The sequence below is a fragment of the Platichthys flesus genome, chromosome 16, assembly GCF_949316205.1.
Source record: "Platichthys flesus chromosome 16, fPlaFle2.1, whole genome shotgun sequence".
Classification (NCBI taxonomy): domain Eukaryota; kingdom Metazoa; phylum Chordata; class Actinopteri; order Pleuronectiformes; family Pleuronectidae; genus Platichthys; species Platichthys flesus.
Genome location: NC_084960.1, coordinates 2,010,869 through 2,034,170, shown reverse-complemented (window position 1 = coordinate 2,034,170; position 23,302 = coordinate 2,010,869). Strand labels below are relative to the sequence as shown.

At 47.6% G+C, this 23,302-nt stretch overlaps 1 protein-coding gene across 3 annotated transcripts; it reads right to left on the bottom strand.

The window, feature by feature from the left end:
- Positions 1 to 1,292: 1,292 nt before the first annotated feature.
- pkn1b (protein kinase N1b) lies at positions 1,293 to 22,841 on the bottom strand. 3 transcript variants are annotated; one of them, XM_062408409.1, is made up of 22 exons: positions 22,455 to 22,841; positions 10,802 to 11,102; positions 10,513 to 10,658; positions 10,291 to 10,411; positions 9,360 to 9,505; positions 9,059 to 9,272; positions 8,788 to 8,982; positions 8,590 to 8,699; positions 8,111 to 8,254; positions 7,833 to 7,908; positions 7,519 to 7,654; positions 7,191 to 7,281; positions 6,049 to 6,134; positions 5,637 to 5,709; positions 4,235 to 4,326; positions 3,962 to 4,138; positions 3,777 to 3,839; positions 3,604 to 3,680; positions 3,290 to 3,432; positions 3,106 to 3,213; positions 2,903 to 2,983; positions 1,293 to 2,361 (listed from the first exon to the last, which is right to left on the bottom strand). In XM_062408409.1, exons 1-22 carry the CDS (start codon positions 22,473 to 22,475, stop codon positions 2,158 to 2,160), a joined length of 2,805 nt encoding a protein of 934 aa, XP_062264393.1. In that variant the 5' UTR covers positions 22,476 to 22,841; the 3' UTR covers positions 1,293 to 2,157. The 3 variants fall into 3 exon arrangements, with proteins under 3 accessions (XP_062264393.1, XP_062264392.1, XP_062264391.1); XM_062408408.1 differs by lacking the exon at positions 22,455 to 22,841 and adding an exon at positions 14,400 to 14,517; XM_062408407.1 differs by lacking the exon at positions 22,455 to 22,841 and adding an exon at positions 13,024 to 13,378.
- Positions 22,842 to 23,302: the final 461 nt, after the last annotated feature.

The window sequence follows — 23,302 nt, the reverse complement described above, 5'->3', positions numbered from 1 at the left end:
GTGTGCTTATACATTTTAGTTTGGTCCATGTCCCGTCTACTAATACGGAGGAGGTGGGGTTTACGACGATGTACCACAGTCCGCCACCAGGGGGTGAACGAGACACGGCTGAGTCCGATGATCAGCTTTAAACAGTTTAATCACGACAAGATGAAACATCATGAACGTTTGTTATAATTCAGACGGTTTCCTGTGAACGTGCAGGACAGAAGATCAGATGAAGGTTTGGACCTGGACATGTCCTCCAAGGAGAGATGATGGGGACCTGCAGTCTCAGTTTGGACCTTTTTGTCTGTGTCAGTGCATCAGGTTCGATCCCCCCTCCCCCCCCCCCCCCCAGTGCACAGTGATTCACAGAAAATTGTTTTTCCTTTTAGACAGAGAGCGATTTGAAACATTTTGCTGATGGAACGAAATTGCACTCCAGTTTTTTCTGTAGAGCACATCTGCTTTTCTAAATGAAAAATGACCACTCACCAATTCTGCACAATCATGCTTTTAAAGACTATTTTTAGTGTGTTGTGTGTGTGTGTGTGTGTGTTGTGTGCATGCTTTGCTTCTTAACTTCTTAATTCCCAGTTCCCTCCATTAACATTTCCAATAATCCTTTCAGCCATGAACGGTTCAGGACGTCATTATCGATAGCAGCTGGGACCAGAGCTGCTCTGCATGACTCTTCATCCTCAAGCACTTTCCCTGAGCATTATCAACGTCCTGCTGCAGAACCGGTGGTTTGAATCCCTCCCGTTAAATAGAACCCGTTTGCCTGAGTTCGGAGGAACCACATGGAGGCAGCGGCTGCAGCTCGGGCCTGAGCTCGGTGATCTGGGGTCAGTGTGGGACCGTCTGTGGCTCCACACCTGTCACGTCGGTTGTTAAAGGACACGTGGTACATCAAATTTGAGCTCTGTGGCCTGAGCAGCTCACTTCCTGTCACTTTTATAACCTCAGATAGAAAACTGCAACCGGCATCACCACAGGATCAGGAAACAGCTCATTCAGACACTTTGGATCTGCCAGAGCGAGAAGGAGAATAAAAGATTTGTCTTTTGAGGACATTTGCAGATTTTTCACTTTTGGTCCTTATGATGCAAATCCACACGTTTCCCAATCGTCTGTCCTCCAGACTCACAATCACAACAACTCACAACAACACATCATTCACTGCAGGTGGAAGAAAAATGATTTTCAGACGTCGGCCTCGTCACAGTTTCTGCTCTGAAATGTTCCTGAACGTGAAAATAGAGATTTAAATAAAAACAACCAATGACGAGAGAGGCTCAGTGCCTGTGTGTTGGTTTCACATCTTTACTGAGTCACAGTTCAAACACGTTTTCAGCAAATGACAGACGAGGGACAAAAACAAAAACAAAAAAATCACAAAACAGAACTAAATCTGTAAAAGCTTATTGTCATTGAAAAATGTAACTGTTTAAAAATCAGTGTTGTGCTGAAAGACAGACGCACAAACGTGAACCCACACAGGAAGCGTCTCTCTGTCCTCTGGCTCCCCCGTGTGCTCATGACCAGGCGATGCACGAGTGCGGCTGACGTGGACACGTTCATGACGGAGGCGAGGACACACAACGACACACTGAGCAGCAACACACAGCAGAGACAAGGGGACAAGGGGACATGGGAAAGACACAAACTGCTTCCTGTCAGAATCCTTGTTTGATTCCGAGGCTCGTGAAGCGTTTCAGTACAATCACCGCTCCACCGCGTCGCAGCGTCCATCATCTCATCTTCCTTTTTTTTTTTTTTACATAATCTGGATTATCTCCTGTCATCATGGTGACTTCCTTCTCCTCCTCTAAAAGCCACTCCAGATAATCTGGAGGTCAGCAGATCTGTGACACCGCAAATGTGTGCGACACAGGATCAGACTCCACTGATCCTCGTTCACAGGCGCCCGTCCTCCGTCCCGTCCTCCGTTCCGTCCTCCGTCCCGTCCTCCGTCCCGTCCTCCGTCCCATCCTCCGTCCCATCCTCCGTCCACTCGCAAACACAGACACAAAGAGAGAGAGAGAGAGGGAGAGAGAGAGAAAGAGAGAGAGAGGAGTGTTCCTCTCCACAGAGTCGGCCTTCACGTCTCCTCTCAGAGTCTGTGGGCGGGCAGTGGGCAGCTCCTCACCCGATGACCCCTGACCCCTGACCCTAGCAGAGGTCGGAGATGTAATCAAAGTCCTTGAAGAAGTCCTGTTCCTTGCGGGACAGCGTGCGGCGCTCCCTGGGCGGCGTGAGGGTCGGAGGCTCGGCCGTGAACTCCGCGTCGAAATTGCTGACGTCTTCTTTTCCCACGATGGTCGGGACGAAGGGCGGCGGGACTTTCCTCTGGAGAAGAGCGTCCCAGTCCAGACCCTGAGGGACAGATTGGAGTTGAGGATTAATATTGAAGGTGCAACATGTGAGAACTGCTCAATTTTTTTTTTTTTTTTTTTTTATTTGACCTTTATTTATGACCAGGAAAGTCCCATTGAGATTAAAAACCTCTTTTTCGAGGGAGTCCTGGCCAAGAGGCAGCAACAAATAACATATGTACACTCACAATATTACACTCACAACATATAAACAGAAATTAAAATGATAAAAAAACAATTACAAGTAAATTAAAATTCGTAAAAAACATCTACAAGTAAAAGAAGTGGTCTGAAATGCTCTCATCGTAGATTTAAAAGCGTTCAAAGAAATCATTTCGGTTAATTTAAAATCTTTTTGCAGCCAGTTCCATGTGGTGGGAGCAGAGTGGACAAATGCCCTTAAATTCAATTCTAATATATAAAGACATTAAAGTTCACTCAAGCTATTATTATTATGTTCATTTATAAGTATAAAATAAGTTCTTCTATCATGAACCTTGAACTCAGTTTCCTTGTTTGGCAGAAACAGGAGAAAACCTCACCCTGAAGAAAGGTTGCTTCTTCACGTCCTCAGCATCTTTTTCTCCGGAGCCCAGACGCCTCTCAGGATTCCTCCTCAACAACTGGGAGCAGAGACACAAGCACAAGCTGCAGATAAACAGGCTTCAACTCAAATAAACAACTTCCATTCTCACGCTTCCAACATATGAAGGATGTGACAGAGGAAGGAAACCAGGAGCCTCACCCGTCTCATGATGCCGATGGCCTCGGTGGAGAGGAAGCGAGGGTAACGCACTTCATCGTTCACGATGCTGTCGAAAACCTCCTCCTCATCGTCACCGGGGAACGGAGACTGAGAGAAAGGGGACGCATGATTAAATAAAAGAAATAAACTCCATCGTGAACTTGACCTTTGACCTTCGTCTCACCTCTCCGACCAGCATCTCGTAGACCAGCACCCCGAGGCCCCACCAGTCCACTGCTCTGGTGTACGACGTGTCCGTCAGCACCTCAGGGGCCAGAAACTCAGGGGTCCCACAGAAGGTGCTGGTCCGGTCCCCAAATCCCATACCTCAGAAAGACAAAGGAGGACAGAGTGAGAGGAAGTGTGAGGACGGGGGGGGGGGTATTGACCGAGCGGGTGATGGGAGACGTACAATAAATAATGCAAAGCACGAAAGTTTGTTAATGTACGGCCCCTGGTGTTGGAGAGAGATGCGCTGAATAAATAATGGACACTCACCTTCTTTGCAGAGTCCAAAGTCTGCGATCTTCACGAAACCCTCTGTGTCCAGCAGCAGGTTGTCCAGCTTCAGATCCCTGAGGGGGACAAGAACACCGGTCTCACACCAGATCCGGAGTCTAGAGAGAAGAGCGTGTGTGTGTGTGTTTGTGTGAGACGGTGTGACAACTCACCGATACACAATCTTATGGTCGTGAAGGAACTGAAGACCCAACACCACACAGGCCGAGTAGAACCTGTCACACACACGACCAGCGGAGACACACGCTGTTACATAGTCAAGCTTAAGACATCGAATAGATTGTGTGAGCATTGACACAAGTAAACACACACACACACACACACACAGAGAACTCACACAGCACGCGGCTCAGAAAAGACGTCAGCATGTATGTGCATCATGAGGTCTCCTCCTGCCGTGTACTCCATGACAAAACAAACATGTTCTGGAGTCTGGAAACATGCAAACAGGTTGACCAGGAAGGGATGGTGCGAGCCGTTCACAGCCTCAAAGATCCGCTTCTCACACATCAGACTGGAGACAGACAGGGGGGGGGGGGGGGGAGACAGGAAGTTTACACAACGTGAATGAACTGTGCAGCGGAGACTGGAGGTCACCGAGTGTCGTCACCTTTCAACCTCGTCCCGAGCCACGATGTCTCCCTTCTTCAGGGCCTTGATGGCGTAGAGGCCGCTGCTCCGTCTGTACTCCGACAGCAGCACCTGCAGAGTCGGGCCCACGAGGGACTGAGTCACTTCAGGGAAACACAAAGGGAGGAAACACGACAACAGATAATGACCCTCCTCTGTCCAGCCATCTTCTCACCCTCCCAACTTAAACAACCAGACTGTGTTGATTCAGGTTTTCTCAGAAACACTGTCGTCACTGTTTTCCAGCTGATCTCCACCAACACCTGAGGTCAACATTTGTATATAAGTCTATACACACATATTTATACATGTGTACATGTTGTTATTATTATTATTGTATTTACTATTATTATTTTATATACTGTTGCTGCCATTACTACTATATACTGCTATTATATTGGTATAATTACTATCATATATAAATATATATTATATACTATATATACTGTACTATTTGTATATACTGTCTAACAATCACATTACCAGAATATCATCAGTACTATTACCATATCTTGCCACTGCACCTTATCTACCTATTTATCTTGTGTTTCTGTTTTTATTCTTACTACCTCAATATTATTTATTTTATTCTATTGTATTGTATTTTATTGTATTCAAATGTACCGGCTTAATTTCCCTTCGGGGATGAATTAAGTAATCTATCTATCTATCTATCTATCTATTATATTATATTATACAGCATAACATTGCATATTGCAATTTGACACTGCTCACTGTTTTGCATTTCACTTTTACTTCACTTTTTATATCTTTTATCTTTTATATTTTTTTATTTAGATATGTTTATGTCTAAATAAATGTTACTTTGTATAAATATTAGAAAAAGGGAGTAAATAAGAAGTAAATAGTGAGTAAATATATATTGTTTCTTAATTGCTTTTCTTATGTGTGTTGTATTTATTGTGTTTTTATGTTTCTATGTTCATTGTATGCACCAAAAACCAGAGCAAAGTCCTGGTAGGTGTAAAGCTACTTGTCAATAAAACTGATTCAGATTCAGCTGCTCTACGCTCCTCTGAGCTCAGCAGCTCGTCTGACCCTGAGTCAGTTTGGTGCTGAGGAGAGTAAATACAGTCAAACGCTCTGAACCTGAGGTTGTGATCGTGTGTGGAATCAGAGACGGTGACGTAACGTCTCCAGCCCACAGAGAAGCTAAAAGGTTCCCGACGCTCACTCGGTTAACTGTGGTCGAAAAGAGGAAACACTGAGTTTATCAGAACTTCCTCAAAAACAACAGCAGCTAAAACCCTCGGAGCAAAGAGAGAAAATCACAATCATTTGATTTTTAAACATTCTGCTGTAAAGACGAGAGTTGTGAAGAGGCAGAGCAGCGTCTGGTGAGGACAACAGAAGACGGGTACCTTTCCAAAGTGTCCCCTGCCGAGCACAGCCATCAGCTTGAAGTCCTGCAGGCTCACGGGGCCTCTGCTCGCTCTGAGCAGCAGAGATTACAGGCAGATTAGTGCAGAGCAACATATGAGGCCGGAGAAAAGCACATCCTGTCCGTGTGTGACAAATCCACAACCTCTAAAAGGTCGGGTTCTGCTGTGATGAAAGGTCATCGTCTTTATTTGTGTATTTCTCTCCATCTGGAATTAATTCACGACTAGAGAAACGGGTTCCACCACAGAACCATATGTGTGCGGGGGAGTGTTTGTGGTGTCAAGCTGTGTCGGCCATGTTGCAAAGAGAAAAGCTCAGGTGTGTCTCTAGTGTGTGTGTGTGTGTGTGTTGCAGTGTTTGTGTGTGTGTGAGAGAGACGGGTTTGTGCACCTGCGTAAAGAATTCTGCGACAGCGATCTGGTCCGCTGCTCGTGAGAAGGGACATCCTGAGTGGGCGGGGCCTCGATGACCTGTTCCTGTGGGGTGTGGGGGGGCATCAGTAACATGTAGAACAAATAACAACAGACACGAGGACAAAAAAAACATTCGTCAACATCTGGAACGACCTTCAGTAAAAACATGTCAAGCAGATACTGAAGCTCATCAGCTGACCCCCCCCCAGCCTCGCTCCCCCCACACCCCCTCGTTCCCTCCTCACTGCTAATTAGTTCTCTAAAAAACATCATCAGTAATTAATCCCATAATACTTCAACCCAGTCGGACCATCTGCCACAGGCTGCCCCCCCCCCCCCGACTTCTCTGCTGCTCCAGTTCTCTGTCTCCAAAATTCAAATGTGCTTTATTGGCATGAACACAATTAAACAGTGTGAGGATTCATTATGTGTTTGTATTTATTAAAGAGAATGGATTTATTATTGAATTATGTTTCTTCCAATTCTATAACCTCTAAATAAAATATTCATTTAAAATTATTGAAGGTCATTTCCTTAAGGCTTCTTGTTTTTTCCATGAACTAGGAAAAGTTTTGTTGATTTGATTTTAAAAGTATGATAAGAGGTTTTTTTTATCTTTAATTATTTCACCCAAAACAAATCTTGATTTCTAAAATATAGACTTTTGGGTTTAACCTTATAAGTTATGTCTTTATCTGTTTTTTGAAATGTTCTTTCAGTTTCACTCGTCTCATGTCCTCCTCCTCTCTTTTCCCCCTCTCTCTGAAACTCGTCCTCTTTTAGCGACACCTCTCTCTCTCTCCATTGCAGCTCGTGTGATTCACACTCGATAACAAACAAGGATTTGCTCTCGACCAAATTAAATCTCCCCTCCGTCCACGTAAGTCTCTAAATCTGTCTCCCTGAGTTTTCACTTCTCTAATTATTCTTCCTCCTCCTCCTCTGTCGCTCTCCGGCTGTCAGCCTCGTCTTAGATTTCCCTGCAGCTCACAGAGCGGTGGCCTGTGAGAGGCTGCAGGTAGGAAGTGAGCAGAGCGGTAACATGATCCTGTAGAGATGCTCATCTCCCCCCCCCCCCCGGCCTCTGTCTGCTCTCCTTCCTGTTCCCGTCACACTCACCGAGGCGGCGGGGGCGTCCACCACGTCTCCCCTGGTCTCAGGTTTGGGAGGCGAGTCGCTGCCCAGATTCAGCTTCTCCACGGAGATTTCTCTGCAAATAAAAAACAAAGACTAAACTGAGAGAAGAGAATCTGAGTCTGTGTCGCTGCAGAGAAACAAACAAGATGCTGACGTGAAGAAAAAGGACTCGGGCCATGAAAGAGGAATGTGAATAAAGGGAAACTAGCAAATAGTGTGTATTTATATATCACTTTCTGCACATAAATACTACTCGTGTGGGTTTGTGGGTCCTGATTGTTTGACTGTAAACACTTGAATGTTCAAATACCCGGAGCTTCGTGTGTTACTGGAGAAACTGGGTGTGTAGGCCGGGGCGTTGCTTCCACTGGGGATGGCGTTCCTCAGCAGGCGGACCCAGGTGGCGATGTCCACGTTCATCTGCCGAGCGCGCAAAAAGGCTTTGCCTGCAACACAATCACACACACACACACACAGAGACACACACAGAGGACTGTAATGTACAGATTGAAACCAGGAGGTGACTTGTTCATGTTTGCAGGGAGGACTGGGAATGGATCTCCACTCGCGTCTCCTCTGAATGGTTTTTAGTCCCAGTTCCAGAGGAGTACCTGGTGAACATACCGTGCTGTTTGGAGAAAACCTTCTTCTGCCTCTGGAGCCGTCGGCCTCGCTCTATTACTGGGTTGAAGAAAATCACCTGAAACAAAAATCACAAATATGATGAAGTGACAAAACTGAAACGGCAGTAAAGGTCAATGTAATGTTCATCTGAGGCTAAACAGACTATCAGGGGCTAAGAATGATTTCTGATGTATTATTATTATCAAACAACACTATAAGAAGCTCCTTGTGTGTGTGTGTGTGTGTGTGCTGTGTGTGTGTGTGTGTGTGTACTGCACCTCGGCCAGCAGCAGCCCCTGAGGCTCCAGCTCCAGCTGAACTGTGTGTTTTTGGTTGTCCAGGAAGTCTTCCAGCTTCAGGTACTTCAGAGCGCACAGGGAGCGGTAATCTCTCCAGTACACAGCGATCTCCATCTCTCTGGACTAATTACACACAACATGAAGTATTCACTGCTCACAGCATCAATCGTTGAGGTTTAAAACCTGGAAGTAGTTTAGTTTCAGGGTTATAGTAACAGAAAGAGTTTAAAGGACTTTAAAGGACAACTCTTATTGACGTATGTTATCCTTAACAATATGAATAATATCCACATTTCTGTGATTAGTAAACAAACTCACACAGTATGTAGTTTAAACTATTTACAGAGACTTTTTCTCTTCCCTTTTCAAAATAAAGCAGCTCATTACTCTGGTGTCTTAATGTTACGTTCTCATGACAGAACCTCAGTGCAGGTCTGAAAGCAGCTTCAGAATCTTACCCTCTCCAGCTCTACAATGAAGGTCTGATCCCAGGCCTGTTCTCCAACCGTTCTCCAAGCCGACTGACCCACCACTGTGTTCTCCAGCTTCAGCACCGCGCTCACCTCCGCTGCAAAACACACACACATCAGAAATGAGCCTCTTTATGGATGAAATGTAATTGATCAGAATAGTCCACTGAGGGCGTGTGTTCCTACTGGAGAGCTCGTCGGTCTTGCCCGGGATCTTGAGGCTCATGCTGCTGGTGCTGCGGCTGTAGAGGCCACTCAGTTTGAAGGAGGAGCGTCCGTCTCCCAGAGAGTGAGAGGGGAGAACCACCGGGTTCCCTCTGCTGCGCCCGGGGATGACCTCCAGCAGCCCCACCGCGCCCAGGAGGTGCACCTGAAGAGTTCCTGGAAAGAAGGAAAGCAAAGATAAGACAGCTGAACGTGGTCAAGGCGGAGACATGTGAAGGTTTCTCTGTCGGACCTGTGAGAGGCGACGGCTTCATCAGGGTGCTGTACTGGTTGTGGACGTAGGGGGTGCTGTGACGGGAGCTGAAGGCCGAGGACGACGCCAGCACCAGCTCCTCCTTGATGAGGCAGGCCTTGGGATGATCCTCCGGCAGCTCCTGCAGCCGCTGCTCCAGAGAACACCGGAGCAGGTCGAGCCGCTGGGACGACTCGCTCAGACCACTCTGCGCCTGAAGGACACACACACACCATGATGGAAGGATTAGAATAGACGACGAATCATATCTTAGAAATCTATCACATCTCCCAGCTCGCACCTCGGCCATGGCCTTCTTGTCCTGGACCTTCCCAGCGCCCAGCAGCCGCAGCATGTTCTTGGCGCCCTCGGCCATGGCGTGGTCCACCCGGTAGTGATGCCACAGCTCCTCCACACGGAGCTCCACCCCGCACATGTCCGGCTTACCTGGTAAACAGAGTCTGGTTTTAGTCATGTGACATGTGAGCGACAGCTACATGCAGCAGAGAAGATGTGGAGAGAAGATATGTGAACCACAGTGATACAAAAATACAGATTATAGTGGTTTTAAAGCACCGGGACGATGAGAGGACATTATCCGCACATCGTCTAAATCAGTAAGTTTCCCTGAGCTCTTGTTGTCTCTTTCATCTACGTCTCCGTCCGTCCTCTCCCTTCTTTCTGTTGTCCCCTCTGACTCAGTCCTCTCAGTCTCACTCCCTTCTCTCTGTTGTCCCCTCTGACTCAGTCCTCTCAGTCTCACTCCCTTCTTTCTGTTGTCCCCTCTGACTCAGTCCTCTCAGTCTCACTCCCTTCTCTCTGTTGTCCCCTCTGTCTCAGTCCTCTCAGTCTCACTCCCTTCTTTCTGTTGTCCCCTCTGACTCAGTCCTCTCAGTCTCACTCCCTTCCTGGCTCCCCGCATCTGACCTGCCTCCTCTCTAACCTCTGGTAAATGAGCCGTGGCTTTTAGTTGTTGGGCAACATCAAGGGGATGCAGGAACATCAATACGGCTCTAACCTGGTCTGTAATGGACAGTGTGTGTGTGTGTGTGTGTGTGTGTGTGTGTGTGTTTGTGTGTGTGTGTGTGACTGGAAGCCTCCACACTGTTAAGTTCTAAAGAAGAATTGATCCATCACCACCTGCATCATGAAATATGCAGTGTTTAGAGGATGAGAGTTGCAGGTGGGATGAAAGAGAGGGAGAGCATGAAACACAAAGGAACGACAGATACTCTGGTTGTCCTCCGACTGCTCCGTGGCCTGCATGGCCTTCCGGACCTGCATGCGGATGATGTCGATCTTTGTCTTGCTGTCCTGCAGCATCTGCTGAGCCGTCTGGAGGAACTTCTTGTCCTGGAGAACAGGAGGAGACGAGGGGAAGAGTGAAGCATCGCAGATCGAATGTTACAGAAATCAGCCGATGCAGAGATGAAGTGCTGCTGACAGCTGAGTACCTTAGTTCCTCCATTCAAATAGATTGGAATCATGTTCTCCGCCCCCTGTTTGACCTTCAGCTCGATGTTGAGCTGCCGCTCCAGAGCTGCGATGCGGTGCTGGTTGGCCGACGTGCGACTGACCGACCCCGGGGACCGAGGGGAATCTGGGTGAGAGGAGGCAGGGGCTGGTCAGAGAGATCCTCAGGTGGGTCATAAAGCTCATGAGATAAAACATGCAAAACCACTGAATCAATGTTGTGGTGTAGACGTGCACAACGTGTCCTGAAGGTGGTTGTGGATGAGTTACCTGTGTTGTCATCGGGGCCTTTCACCACGATGTGTGCGTCCAGCTCCTGCAGCTGAGTCTGCAGCGACTCCAGCTTCCGCTTGGAGCTGCGCAGCTGCGAGTCCACCTGCTGGGCGTTCCTCTTGTCGGTGGTGGCCCGGCGCAGGTTCTCCGCTCCCTCCTTGATCTTCAGCTCCTTGCGGATCTCCCTGCGGATCCTCTCGCGGTGCTCGTCCAGCCGCTGCTGCACGCTGGAGTCGGAGAAGTCGGAGTTCTGGTCCAGACCGAGCTGCTGCAGAACCGACAGCCCACCTGGGTCGCTCTGAGGAGAGAGGAAGGAGGAGGAGGAATCAATGAGAAGATATTACAATTAGGAAAGTTCAAATGTGTATGAAGAGAAACGGATTCAGAGGTGAAACGTCCAGCTGAGAGGTCACGACCTTCAGAGCTGGGCCCGGTCACCTCGCAGAGTGAAGCATTGTGGGAGGAAAACAGGAGGAAACAGCTCGAGGAAGCTGCTGAGCTGCGACTGTGAGGCAGCGTGAAGAGCTGAGTGCTCACATCAGCTCTCTGCTGATCAACACTAATCAGATCAGAGGGGATTAGAGCTGCATTAATACCGACTGAAATCAATCAGGCTCCTGTCGGCCTCCGGACGGGTCACGAGGAAACACACACACACACTTTATATGAAAAAGATTCAAGTTTCATCCCAACACACCTGAATCCATTTATCTATAAACTGGGGTTTCTGCTATAAGAAGACAGGTGAATCACAATTACAAATGTTAGGACTGCAGTTGTACTTTTTTGCTGTCTGTAAGTGTTTGTGTGTCTGTGGTTGTGAGTGTGTGTATATGCTGTGTATGTATATGTAAATGTATGCAGATACAAGTACGTGGTTGGTGGAGCAGTTATCTGCTGGATGGTGATTGGCTGCCGAGCAGAGATGTTGCTGTAAGAAAGTGGAAGAGGAGGAGGAGAAGAAACGTGTGGGACGATCTGAAGTGATTAAAGCTCGTCTCTGTGTCCAGTGAGTCAGAATCAGTGTTCGGGGACTTCATGGTTAAGACACATGTCACAAAACCACAGTGTCCACACCTGGACTCCTGCCTCGGGGGAGCGTGTGTTACGTGTCAAACCGTCTGTCTCTTTCTCTGCCCTCGTTTATATCAAGAATAAAAAGGTTCAAATAAAAACAGAAGACACACGACCAGACGAGGGACAAAAATAAAACGAACCCCTTCAACAGCAGCATGCAACAGGCCTTTAAAGGCACAGTACACATATATTTTACCAACAGCAACATAACAAAAGCCCAAAATACACATTGATATCAAGCTTGAGGAGGTTGAACACGTTATTTATCGACCTCAGATCAGTGAAATGTTTAAGAAAAGTTTGAAACCACAACCGCTTATATAGTGATAATTATAGATAATCTTTTGCCCAGATCATTGAGACGAGCAGAGAACCACATTCTCCACCAACGTTATTGAAAAGGCCTTGAAAGCCGACCTTAAATGTCATGCGTTCATTTAATGTTGTGACATTAGATCTAATCGGCTACACACACAGACACACACACACACAGACACACACAGGGTATAATGAGGGGGTGCTCAGGCCCTTTCACTGCAGCGTGCAGCCAGCCGTCCAGCTTAGCAGATCTGATTACAACTTCTTAGGTTTGTGTGTCCGTCCAGCTACATGCAGGCCGGGGCCACAGCTCTGCTCCCATTAAAACCATAATCCATCTGCAACACAACACAACACAACACAACACAACACGACACGACGGCTGCAGGATCTGAACGCCTGCTATGATGTTGTGTCAGCGCACAACTCTGAAGTGAATCAGCTGAACGTGTTTTCTGTGTTGTTCTCGTCAACTCATCAACAACGTGTGGACGTTCCGAGTCGTTCATCGAGGCAGCAGAGAGCAGCGGCAGCGACAGGAAGGGAGAGTTTGTGCCGTGACGCACAAACGTTCAACACAATACAACTGAGTCCCTGGTGTTTTACAACAAAGAGCCTCTGGAGCGAGGAGTGAGACGACTCGCACAGCAGAGCCAAATCACGACAGCACACGGGAATAAAACCTCACGGGTGACTCGCAGCCACTTAGACGAGTTCAACAGGAAGTGAACCAGGAAGCTGACAGAAAAGAGAATGGCCGCAGTGATGGATGGGGAAGAGAAGAGGCGGCCATGTTGAGGCCTGTGTCGGCTACAGTTTCCTACCCGTGACTCAGCGTCACTCTGCTCAGTGGCTCCGAGGGAATCGACTGTTCGATCCCCGGGCAGCTCCTCCAGTGCGTCCTCACTGGCCATGGTGGGCCTCCCTCTGGTGTCACGCCCGGGCCCTCTCCTTTACTCTGTCGCCTATCACACACACACACACACTATCATACACACACTGTCATACACACACTAACGCCGATAAATTCTCCTGCCTCATCAAAATCCAGGATGTCCTCCACCGCCAGGAATCAGACGGCGGTGTAAAGTGAACGTGGCAGAGGAAGAGAGAGCGGCGTGCACCGATCTCCACCCCGCTGCTTCCTGTTCTGCTCTCGGCCGGAGAGAGAGACGTCATGCGACAGACGTGCACACACATGGAGGAAGCTTCTGTAAGTGAGAGAGCTCACACACACCAGCTTCCTGCTACCGGGTTTCCAAAGCTGTTGTGAAAGATTGTGTTGATGTTAAAGAGATGATCAGACCAAGTCCAGCAGATCATTGTGTGTGTGTGCATGTGTGTGTGTGCACATATGCAAAACAGTGCATGTCTGAAGTGTGCAGAGTTATTGTGTTATTAACCTGCAGGTATGTGTTTTTATTAAAGTGCACTAAAAGTGGTGAATTGAGAAAATAAGAGGTTAAAGGTCAAACATCCTCACGATGCAGAAGTGAAACCAAAGTGTTCTGAATGTTTCCATGTTGCACATTTGAAGCCAAAGCGAAGTGATTGGAGGACGGAGGCTCCAATGATACACAAGCTGGACCAATCACAAGCCTCAGCTGTCAATTGTGTCCCATGCACTAACATGGTGGAGGCGGGATTTATGACCTTTCCTGCAGCCAGCCACCAGGGTTGGTTGAGACGCCATGGATTCACAGGACGTCTTTATTCACTGTCTAAAGCTGACACTGTAAAAACCCCCCCGGAGAAACGACGCCCCTCCAGTGGGCGGATCCTTCCTGGTCCGACCCATCGCGGGGAGCATTTGCGTTTTTGCTGACAAATGTCCAACAGGGCCGAGCTGATGCTGGCCTCGTCCTCCTGGCTACAGACGGTGTCGCTGCTGTCTGTCCCCTTCCTGTCAGTGACACACACACGCCCACGGGGTCACTGACCTCCGAGCCCTCGCTGTGTGGCAGATGGCTCTCGCTGGCTCCCTATCTGTATCTGTGGTGCCATGCAAACAGGATTCATGCTCACACCAGAGCACAGTCTAGTTCTTCTACCTCACTCACACTCCTACAGGGGAATAGGAAGTGAAATAACAAGAAGTTGGGCCGACAAATTCAAAACACAGGCAGCTGCTGGTTCTGCTCTTTGTTTTAATAAAACACAAACGCTCCGTGTATCTTTGAGCCGTGAAATGTTTCCTTACCGAGCAGCTCGGCCTCTTGGAGCCTCCTGAGGGATGCAGGGCGGCGGCTGCAGAGATAACAGCCCCCATGCATCCATACTGTCCCTCACCTTCACAGATACAAGTCAGTGCTCGTCTTCATCAGCTCGAGTCTGAACGTTAGAGACGAGCTGCAGCGACGCCTCGTTCACTGAGTCAAAGCGCTCTGACCACAGGATCAGGAACTAACACCACTTCACTTTATACAAATCAGCCTTAAAGCCACAGTCTGTGCATCATTTCTGTGTAAGTGTTTGCAAATATGACATTTTACAGAATAAACAATGCAGAAAATCTTATTTATTTTTAGATCTTAGGCAAAAATGTGTTTACTTTCTTAATTCAAGTTCTACGCTATGAAACCTCAGCTGCCTTAAAATACAGAAACCATCTTTGAGAAATCTTTTTAGTTTGGTCCGTGTCCCACCAGACAACATGGAGGAGGCAGGATTCATGAGCTATACTGCAACCGGCCACCAGGTGATTCACCGGTAATAATGTCACGTTGATTATTGATCTCACATCTCTTATATAATCTCACACCCTCCATCCCCCCCCTCACCCCCCCCCAGTGCACGTGCTCCTCGTTACACATTCACACATTTCCTCTCGCTGCCTCTTTCCTTTATGATATTAAATCCGTCACAGATCATCTCCTCGGTGTCTGGTTGGCAGACTTCAGCCCGGAGCCTCAAATCCCTTTGATTGAGTTTGAACGGCCGGTCAGCTGCGCCTGGGCCTAAATATAGAGAAGGTGTCTTTTCTGCTGGGGTGGAGAGACGGTCCGGGGTGGGGGGGGATTCCTAACTCATCCATCACCGTACCCAACACTCAACAACAACTGTAAATGACACAAAGCGATAATAATGATTAATAATGACTGGGCTGGGGACTTTTAACCTGATTGTTAACATGCTGCAGAATATAGACGTCATTTCATACATGTGGCCTCAGACAGATATCGAGTGGAGGTGATTTTATCAAATACTTCCGCCTGTGTAGATGTGGACCCCTTTTATTTGTTGTTGTTGCTTTGAAGTGTCACGTTGTGTTTCGAGCTGCAGAGACAAACGTGACCCGAGGACCGAGGACGTTCAAGGAAGTGACATCGTCAGGAGGGAGGAAAGAGACTGAGGGTTATCAGGAGAGGAAACCAAACAGAAAGGAAAAGAGAAAGAGGGAAATTAAGAGGTCACATTTCCCTTAATAGTGCCATGCATCACAATAACAATGTGTGTGTGTGTGTGTGTGTGTTAGAGTGTGATACGCAGCTTGTGAGAGAGAGGGAGAGAGAGAGAGAAGTTGGGAGAATCGATGTAAGTTTTAAATTCCCCTCACATCCTGATGTCTCCACACTCTGCACGCTGTGGAGGGATCTGGGTTAAAGGAGGTGGTTTGGAGTTTGCAGCGGGTTGGGAGAAAGTGAATTCCAATTAATCTCTCTGAGCACACACTCACACACAGACACAAACACACACACAGACACACACAGGACTCGTACACATGAATTAAACAGCAGTGTAAGACTGTCGTCTGGATGTCGTGATGACTAACAGGAGGAGACGACGCAGATCTGAGAGACGAGTTAACTCCAGGACTCTGTTTCCCCTCAATCATCTCACTCTGCTTCAGATGCTTTCAGATCTGCACAGAACATATGTGACTACAGCCGTCTTAGCTTAGCATAATCTTAGTTTAGCATAAAACCGGGAAACAGAAGGAGACAATTAGAATCATTTGCCTCGTGTGGACTCGGACTGTAAACACGTGTCCACTGAATGGAGGAGAGTATTTCCCTGGATATCCCATTCAACGATAGCCAATTGGCTCCTAGATCAGTCCGAAGGTAACACAACTTACACACAACACCTCCATCATTCATGAACCATCTTATATTTGCTTTGTTTAATCCGGACTTGAAACAAAGCAACAGATTCTAACAAGTCGACTCTGTCCCTCTGAGAACGAGTTAACAGTTCACAGACTGCACCTTGGACTGGGTGCATTTCCTGCTAATCCCTGAAATCCCTCATATTCCAGAGAACATTCTCTTTCCAAATCTCCTTTTGCCGTTTTCCAGAGCATCACGTCTGTATGTGCACGCTCTGTGCAGCCAGAGCGGCATGAAAGCACCACGTGCACCAGGGTAGACGATTTCTCCCAGACTGGGTAAACAGGAGAACGACTGTCCTGAGGGTGAGGTGAGAAAGAGTGAACTGTGTGTGTGTGTGTCAGTGCACATCTGTCTGGGGCAGTGTGCATGTGTCGGTGTGTGTGTGTTTGTTTGTGTGTGTGTGTGTGTGTGTCCGCTCCACAGCTGTAGGAGGAGCAGATCAGCATGAATGGCATCTTTGTGAAAGGGTCGATCTTCTCAAGAGACTTCAGTAAACACTGTAAACGTGTTTGTGTTCCCAGCTTTGTCCTTTGTGAAACTCTGCTGCAACAAACAGCCGCTGTGTGCCGGCTGCTGAGGAATCAGGCAGAATAAAGCCCCAGTGAGAAAAGCTCTGCTGTGCACACACTTAATCTGCCTCCGTCATGCATGTACCACAAGCTCCAGACATACGGGACCAGTGAAGGAACCTGAAAGGAAACTGCACGACGAGTGGGGAAAACGGTTTTTTGAGATTCTTTATCTTCACAAGTCGACAATGAAGCCAGTGCAATCACCTGCATTTGAAACTGTAAAGAGGGACTTGAATCCAGCAGGCACAACCCACTGTTCTCTGAAGTGGGCCAACACGCACAACCTGCATATATGAGCAGCGAACAAAGTTGTTGACCTACAACAGTCAACCTGGATTAGTCTGTAAGGAATGAGGCTCTTCCTGGCTTCTACAGGAGAAGCCACTTTAACCAGTCGCTTGCTGATGTGCTGGATGTAATGGTTCCAGTTTGGGAAGGTGGGTGCAGGAAAGGAAACCTCCATCCGCTCTCTGCAGCTCATCCAGAGTTGGTTCATGGTGGCAGCATAGTCTCCCCTCGGTATCCCAGTGGTTTGTGGGTCGTCCTGTGGGATCCTGAGGTGTTTCCAGATCAAATGAGAAACAACTCTGCTCCAATTCAAGAGCTGCTTCGTTTAGAGATCGCATTTCAAAGACCCCTTGAAACATAGGCCAGAGAACTGCGCCCTTCCATAGTATCGCAATATACAGAAGACGACCAGGCCATCTTATTTTTTGTTTAGCCTTTGCCATCTACTTGATCTAGCAAGACCATACCTTTGTAGACCAAGCAGATCAAGCCCTGTGAAGTATTTGAGAAAATGCTCTAGTTTCTCCAGCTGTGTTTGAGTTCTACCGGCAGGCGTCCAAAGGAAGGTTTCCTCCGAACTGTGACTTTACTCTGGACGTCTCTATATCGAGGTTACTCATTCTGTTTGCAAACCACTTCCCAAAAGCTCTGGGTGAGATCAGCAGGTCACCAGGGGAGGCCGGTGGTCAGGCTGCCCCACGGCCTGAGCAGATTAAACCCCTCGGTTTGGATGAAGTGGAAGTCAAGCTCAGGAAATAGCTGGAACCAAGGTGTCCCAACTCACGGCTTTGACAACATCACCTCTCCGGGGGGATTATGTGCAGTTCAAGTCAAAAAGTATGGTGAGCTGCATTAAGACAGAAACTTGATCGTAGTCTCTGATGTTTGATAACCAGCTGTTTCCTCATGTGGCTGTTAGCAGCTTGGCAGCGAGAGGCCCGCGGTGCTCAGTGCGATGATGTCTGAGGGAATGGTTGAGCAGCCATGACGGTAATGGACGTGGAAAGCAGATTAAAAATGATTATGGCAGAAGGGCTGAGGGGGGATAAGAGGTCCATTCCATAAAGCAGATGATTATCCCTCTTCACTGATGCCGTTGATTACGATAGCAAAGCATTAATAATCACGAACACGACGAGATGAGGGAAAACACAAGCGTTAGCAGATTCGTGTTATTTTAATTTTAAAACAGTACGATGAAAACAGGAAGCCACTGGGAAAGGGAAGATGTGTCCAGGTCACAGGAGTCGTGACTCGTCTGCAGGAAGTCAAACCAGGGGATTTTCTGTGTATTTTAATTGTCTCGCTCCTCATTTAGTTTTGTGCAGCTGAATATTTTACTTGTTGTAAAACGCCTGAAGTCAACAACGTGTTCGGTCGTCCTTGTGTTCAGTCTGGCTCTTTGTGACTTCTCCTCCATGTCTGGGAGTCTCAGCCTGGAGCTCAGTGATGCTACTGACTATATATAGATGTTTGGACGTCACATAAAAAGGATGAAGACAAACTGTGTTAATAAAACTTCCCGTGAAGAGTCAGCAGCTGCAGGAACGACCCGAGACGCCGGCAGGTCACGATGGAGGCGACTGGACGAGCTGCACTGAACTCACTGAAGAAGACTCGTTCTCTTCTTCTCTGGACTTTCCCTCTGCAGACGCTTCACCCCCTGTTCATTAGACTATTTACACTCCTCCTGTTACACCTCTCATAATCTCTCCAACATTGTGAACGGAGGGTGAAAAAATCCCGCCACAAAACAAAGCACCTGGCCGATGCTTTGGATTCAATTCATCCACAGAGACGTTCATAACAATAGCTTCAGTTTTTGGTTACGTTCGGGGGGGGGGGCCTCCTCGTGGGGCTTCCCTGCTTCTATCTCTGCAGGTGACAACAATAGCTCCAGTGTCGAGGGCATCAACTGGGCCCATGAAGCTCCCAGTCTGTGCTCCCCTTAAACCCAACACCGCTGCAGAGGCACGACACGCAGGCTATCACATGACCCCTGTGCAGCGGCGGGAGGACTCATCTCCAGGGCCTCGGGGTGTAAACACACTGCGGTCACATTTCTCTTGACTTGAGTTTCTCACAGAACAGCTTCACCCTCACATGCTGATATAAGGAGGCTGTGGCGGAGGCAAGTGCTACACCGAGTTTTGAAATCTCTAACTTGTTCTTCTCAGCAACACATTCTTCAATCCTGTAATACCAGCAATCCCTCAAAGCCCTGAAACACTCACACAACCAGTTTAGAAAAAGCCAAAACACAGATGGACACGAGTCACCGGTCTGACTCGCAGTGAGATGGTCTCTGTGGTGTTTAGGTGGTTTCCTCCTCGGTCCTGGTATCAGTGGTAAGCACGGCTCTGGACGCCCGGTGGGTGATGGGCACGTAGCAGCAGCAGCTGTTCAGACTGGGCAGCTGAAGGGAATCAGGCCAGTGGACTGGCCCACAGACACAAGACAGACATGGAGCACCACTTGAAGGGAACTCTACATTTCAGGCTCTATCTGCTCCCTGATCAGTTGAAGCTCCGGGTGAGATGCACCCATTGGTTTTATTGACCAGTGCCATCGGTGCATTGAAGCTGTTAATGCAGCAGTTGCATGTTTTTCCACTGGTGTCGGTGGGAGACAGATTTCTGCAGACACAGTGTAATCCTGGATTCAAGCGGGAGGGTCTGGATGTTGGGGGCATGCATGTGTGTGTGTGTGTGTGTGTGTGTGTGTGTGTGTTACAATGCTTCCCTCTTAGGGGGTCAGACAAGTCTGCAGCCTCTTAATCCTATTATTTCCATCGCAGTGGCAGTTGGAGACACAAATGAATGTGAGTGTGATTCAAGACATCGTTGTGCGTCCTCACACATGCGAGACCATCCACAGACCCTCGGCCTCAAAACATCCTCAGACGCCATTAAAGAAATGGAGCGGGCTGCTTCCACTCGCGATCGATAGAAAAGTAATCTGCAGTTCTCCCGTGCAGAGGCTCCTCTGACTTGCAGAACTCTCGCAGACGATAATGACAGGAAACCAACAGGAATAAAGAATTCATGAGAGGTCGGCCGCGGAGCGAGCAGCTGCCTCAGAGTGGAGGTTGTGTTTTCAGGCTGAGCGCTCAGGTCCTCGACCGGAGGCTTGATTTACACACCTTAGATCCATCTGAAGGAGAAGCAGGGCCAAAAAATAAACAGGCCCCAAATCAATGAATCTGTCAGCAGGGAGAGAGACGACAGGAAGGAACCGACAGCTCAATGGACGACAAGGGAGGAAGAGAAGCTCCACATCCAGAAGGTTGAGGGTCGGTGCAGCGACTCTCATGATAGAATCACTCAAGCTTCATCCTGTTTGACTAAATCAAGGAGGTCAAGTCACTTTCTTTTAATTATTATGGATTTAAATGATCGAAAACGACACTTTTTTAAAACTCAACAGGACCTGCAGCTGCAGCTCGACCCACATCAGCTGTTGCTGTTGATCCTCGTGCCCACACACACACATACACAAACACACACACACACACACACACACACACATCGTAGCTTTCCAGGAAACGCTTCAGGCTCCATCTCACTTCAGAGAAACTGCAACATGCAGTCGGCGTCACGGAGTCAAACTGGTCGTATGAAGGACAGAGTGTGATAAACAAACTCACATTGGACTTCACCTCACTTTGTTTCATGTCTTCACGTGTGTTGATGGAGCTGCTGAAGTTAAAGTGAAAACTTGTGGGGGGAGCTAGTGACCATAGAGTCACGTGCACACTCCTGACCTGGAGAGAGACTGGAACTCAAACTCTCCCAAAGACCCGTCCATGACTCACCCCACTACGACCTGAGGGCGCCGCCGAGTCGCAAACGGAAAAATCCTGTCACGTATTTAGGACAGAACTGAGCTTTGTCCAGTTTATGATGGAGAAACTGTGTTTGTCTGCTTTCAGAAGCAGTAAAAATACCCCTGACTTTGTTGTGTCTGTATTGATTGTATTATGTATAACTCAGATTCCTGCTGCTCAGATGTGGAGAAACCACCGAGCCTGGGTTTGAGATGCACACAGGCGTAAATCGAACGCCACTCCCCAGTGAGCAGAGGAACATCTGCAACATCTAACATCAAGGAAGTCCCAAGGTCAAAATGGAGGACACATCCAAAGGTGGTTGAGAGTGACGAACTCAGATCCAACCGGGCATGGTGGCGGTCGGCAAACAGCAGAAGAAGACAGCTGTGACAGAGGAGGCCACAGAAACATCAGGAACACGAGAGGCTGGACAGACACTGAGGTTCCAAGCAGCTGAGACACGAGACCCTCAGACCTCCAGGCCTGTGGCACAGGACCTGAGCTGGAAGCAGGAAGCTGTCAACACGGCCTCAGTCATCGCTGAGTCACCAACGTGGGAATCTCTCCGTCTGCTCAGTGCGAGCGTGCACGGCAGCAGAGACGACCGCACGTCTTCACGGCTCCGTGTGAAAATGTGGTGAGGGCTGAGTTTGACGGCTCCGGGCGTCTGGTCGGCTCGAGAGCTTTGATAACAAGATGCTTCTGTGCTCCTCTGTGGGAACTGCAGGACGGAGGCAGGACATCTGAGGCCGACTGGCAGCTTCAGTTTGCACCATCACCCCACACCCCCCCACACAGCTCCATCCCACACATCCTCACCTCTGAAGACATCACCTCATCTCCAGGTGTTTACCTCAGTGAATTCATGTGGATAAATGAACCACTGTTAATCTACAATAGTTTGTTATCATCTGATAAAACACTTGAAAAGAGACTGTTGAATGAAACACGTCTGTATTTCAAATATAATTATGAGAATGCATCAGATGTCAGGTGGTCAATGTTCATTTAAACAAGTCATATATAAATATATATATATATATATATATATAAATGCATATTTACACGTGTTTGGCTGCACCACCAGATGTTTTTTGAGGTGGTGAAGATAAAAATACTTTAAAACATGAATTAATTTGTCGTTGACTCGTTATATCTTCACTTGTCAGGTGGTTAAATGTTAAATGTTAAAATAAAAGACTTACTGTACTTATTATTTTAATTTTTGTGATTAATTATCCATCTTTAATTGTAAATTTGGACGCATAGTTTACTAAATAACTGGACAATAGAAAGCAGTAAATAGAAAACATTACATTTGGAAACTTATTAAACAAATGAAAACAAATTTCTTTATCAAAAACGTGTTTTAGTACTTTTCTAGAACTTAATGTGTTCTACATAGAGTACTTTATACTACACATCCGTACATTCGCAGCAGTTGTTAAACTCACCTGTAGCCCGTTGTTAGCCATCAGGAGCGTGGGGCTCAGCCAATCAGGAGAAGGGAGGAGGCTCCAGGTAAGGTGTGTCGCGGTGTCACAGGATCATGTTCGGAGCTCGGATCCTCCGGAGGTTCTCTCACCGATCACAGCCTCCCGGGGCTCGCGGTCTCTGACGGGCTGACCGAGGACATGGAGCCGGTGGAGCAGGTGAGCAGCGCGGGGAGGAGGAAGAGGAGGAGACCGTCACCTGGCTCCGGGAGAGTGATCTTCATCCTTCACCTTCGTCCTCTCGTCCTCATCCTCTTCTCCGCCGGGTCTCAGCTCCGGTGCATCAGCGGGACTCCGAGGAATCGTTCCCCGGCGGCGCCTTCTCTCTCTCCCGCTCGGCTCTGCGGAAAACCTCCGACTGATGGAGGAGGAAACAAGTGTCCGGTCAAACCTCCATCACTGCGGCGAGACTTCCGACTGGGACCTTCACAATAAAACTGAGCTGCATGGAAAGAAAACTTCCACTGTTCCTATTTATGATCTGGATCCAGATGTGGTTGTTTGAATGAAAATGTTATTATAACATTAAATATAATAATGATAAGAAAAATAATAACAATAATAAGAATTATTAAAGTTATAAAAATAATGATAAAGAATGACAAAACAGTTTGTTTATAGAGGATTTCATCATAAGTCCACATCATAAAGTGGTTTGAAATAATAATAATAATTGTTGATAAACTAATAGTCAAGTTTGAGATCTTGATTAAATCTGTAATTTCTCTTTTTTATAAATTTCTCAATTATTTAAATGTCTTATTGCTTTTGTATGTTTGTTTATTCTGTGTTTCTTGTATTTATTTTAA

What these genes read in the sequence shown, in the direction of transcription:
- pkn1b (XM_062408407.1), bottom strand. Translation starts at nt 13,113, where the DNA reads ATGGCCAGTGAGGACGCACTGGAGGAGCTGCCCGGGGATCGAACAGTC. An exon ending in AGGGGCTGCTGCTGGCCGAG is followed by an intron (nt 7,909 to 8,110) that starts GTGCAGTACACA and finishes TTTTTGTTTCAG; the next exon opens with GTGATTTTCTTCAACCCAGT. An exon ending in TCGCAGAATTCTTTACGCAG is followed by an intron (nt 5,710 to 6,048) that starts GTGCACAAACCC and finishes TCTGCTGCTCAG; the next exon opens with AGCGAGCAGAGGCCCCGTGA.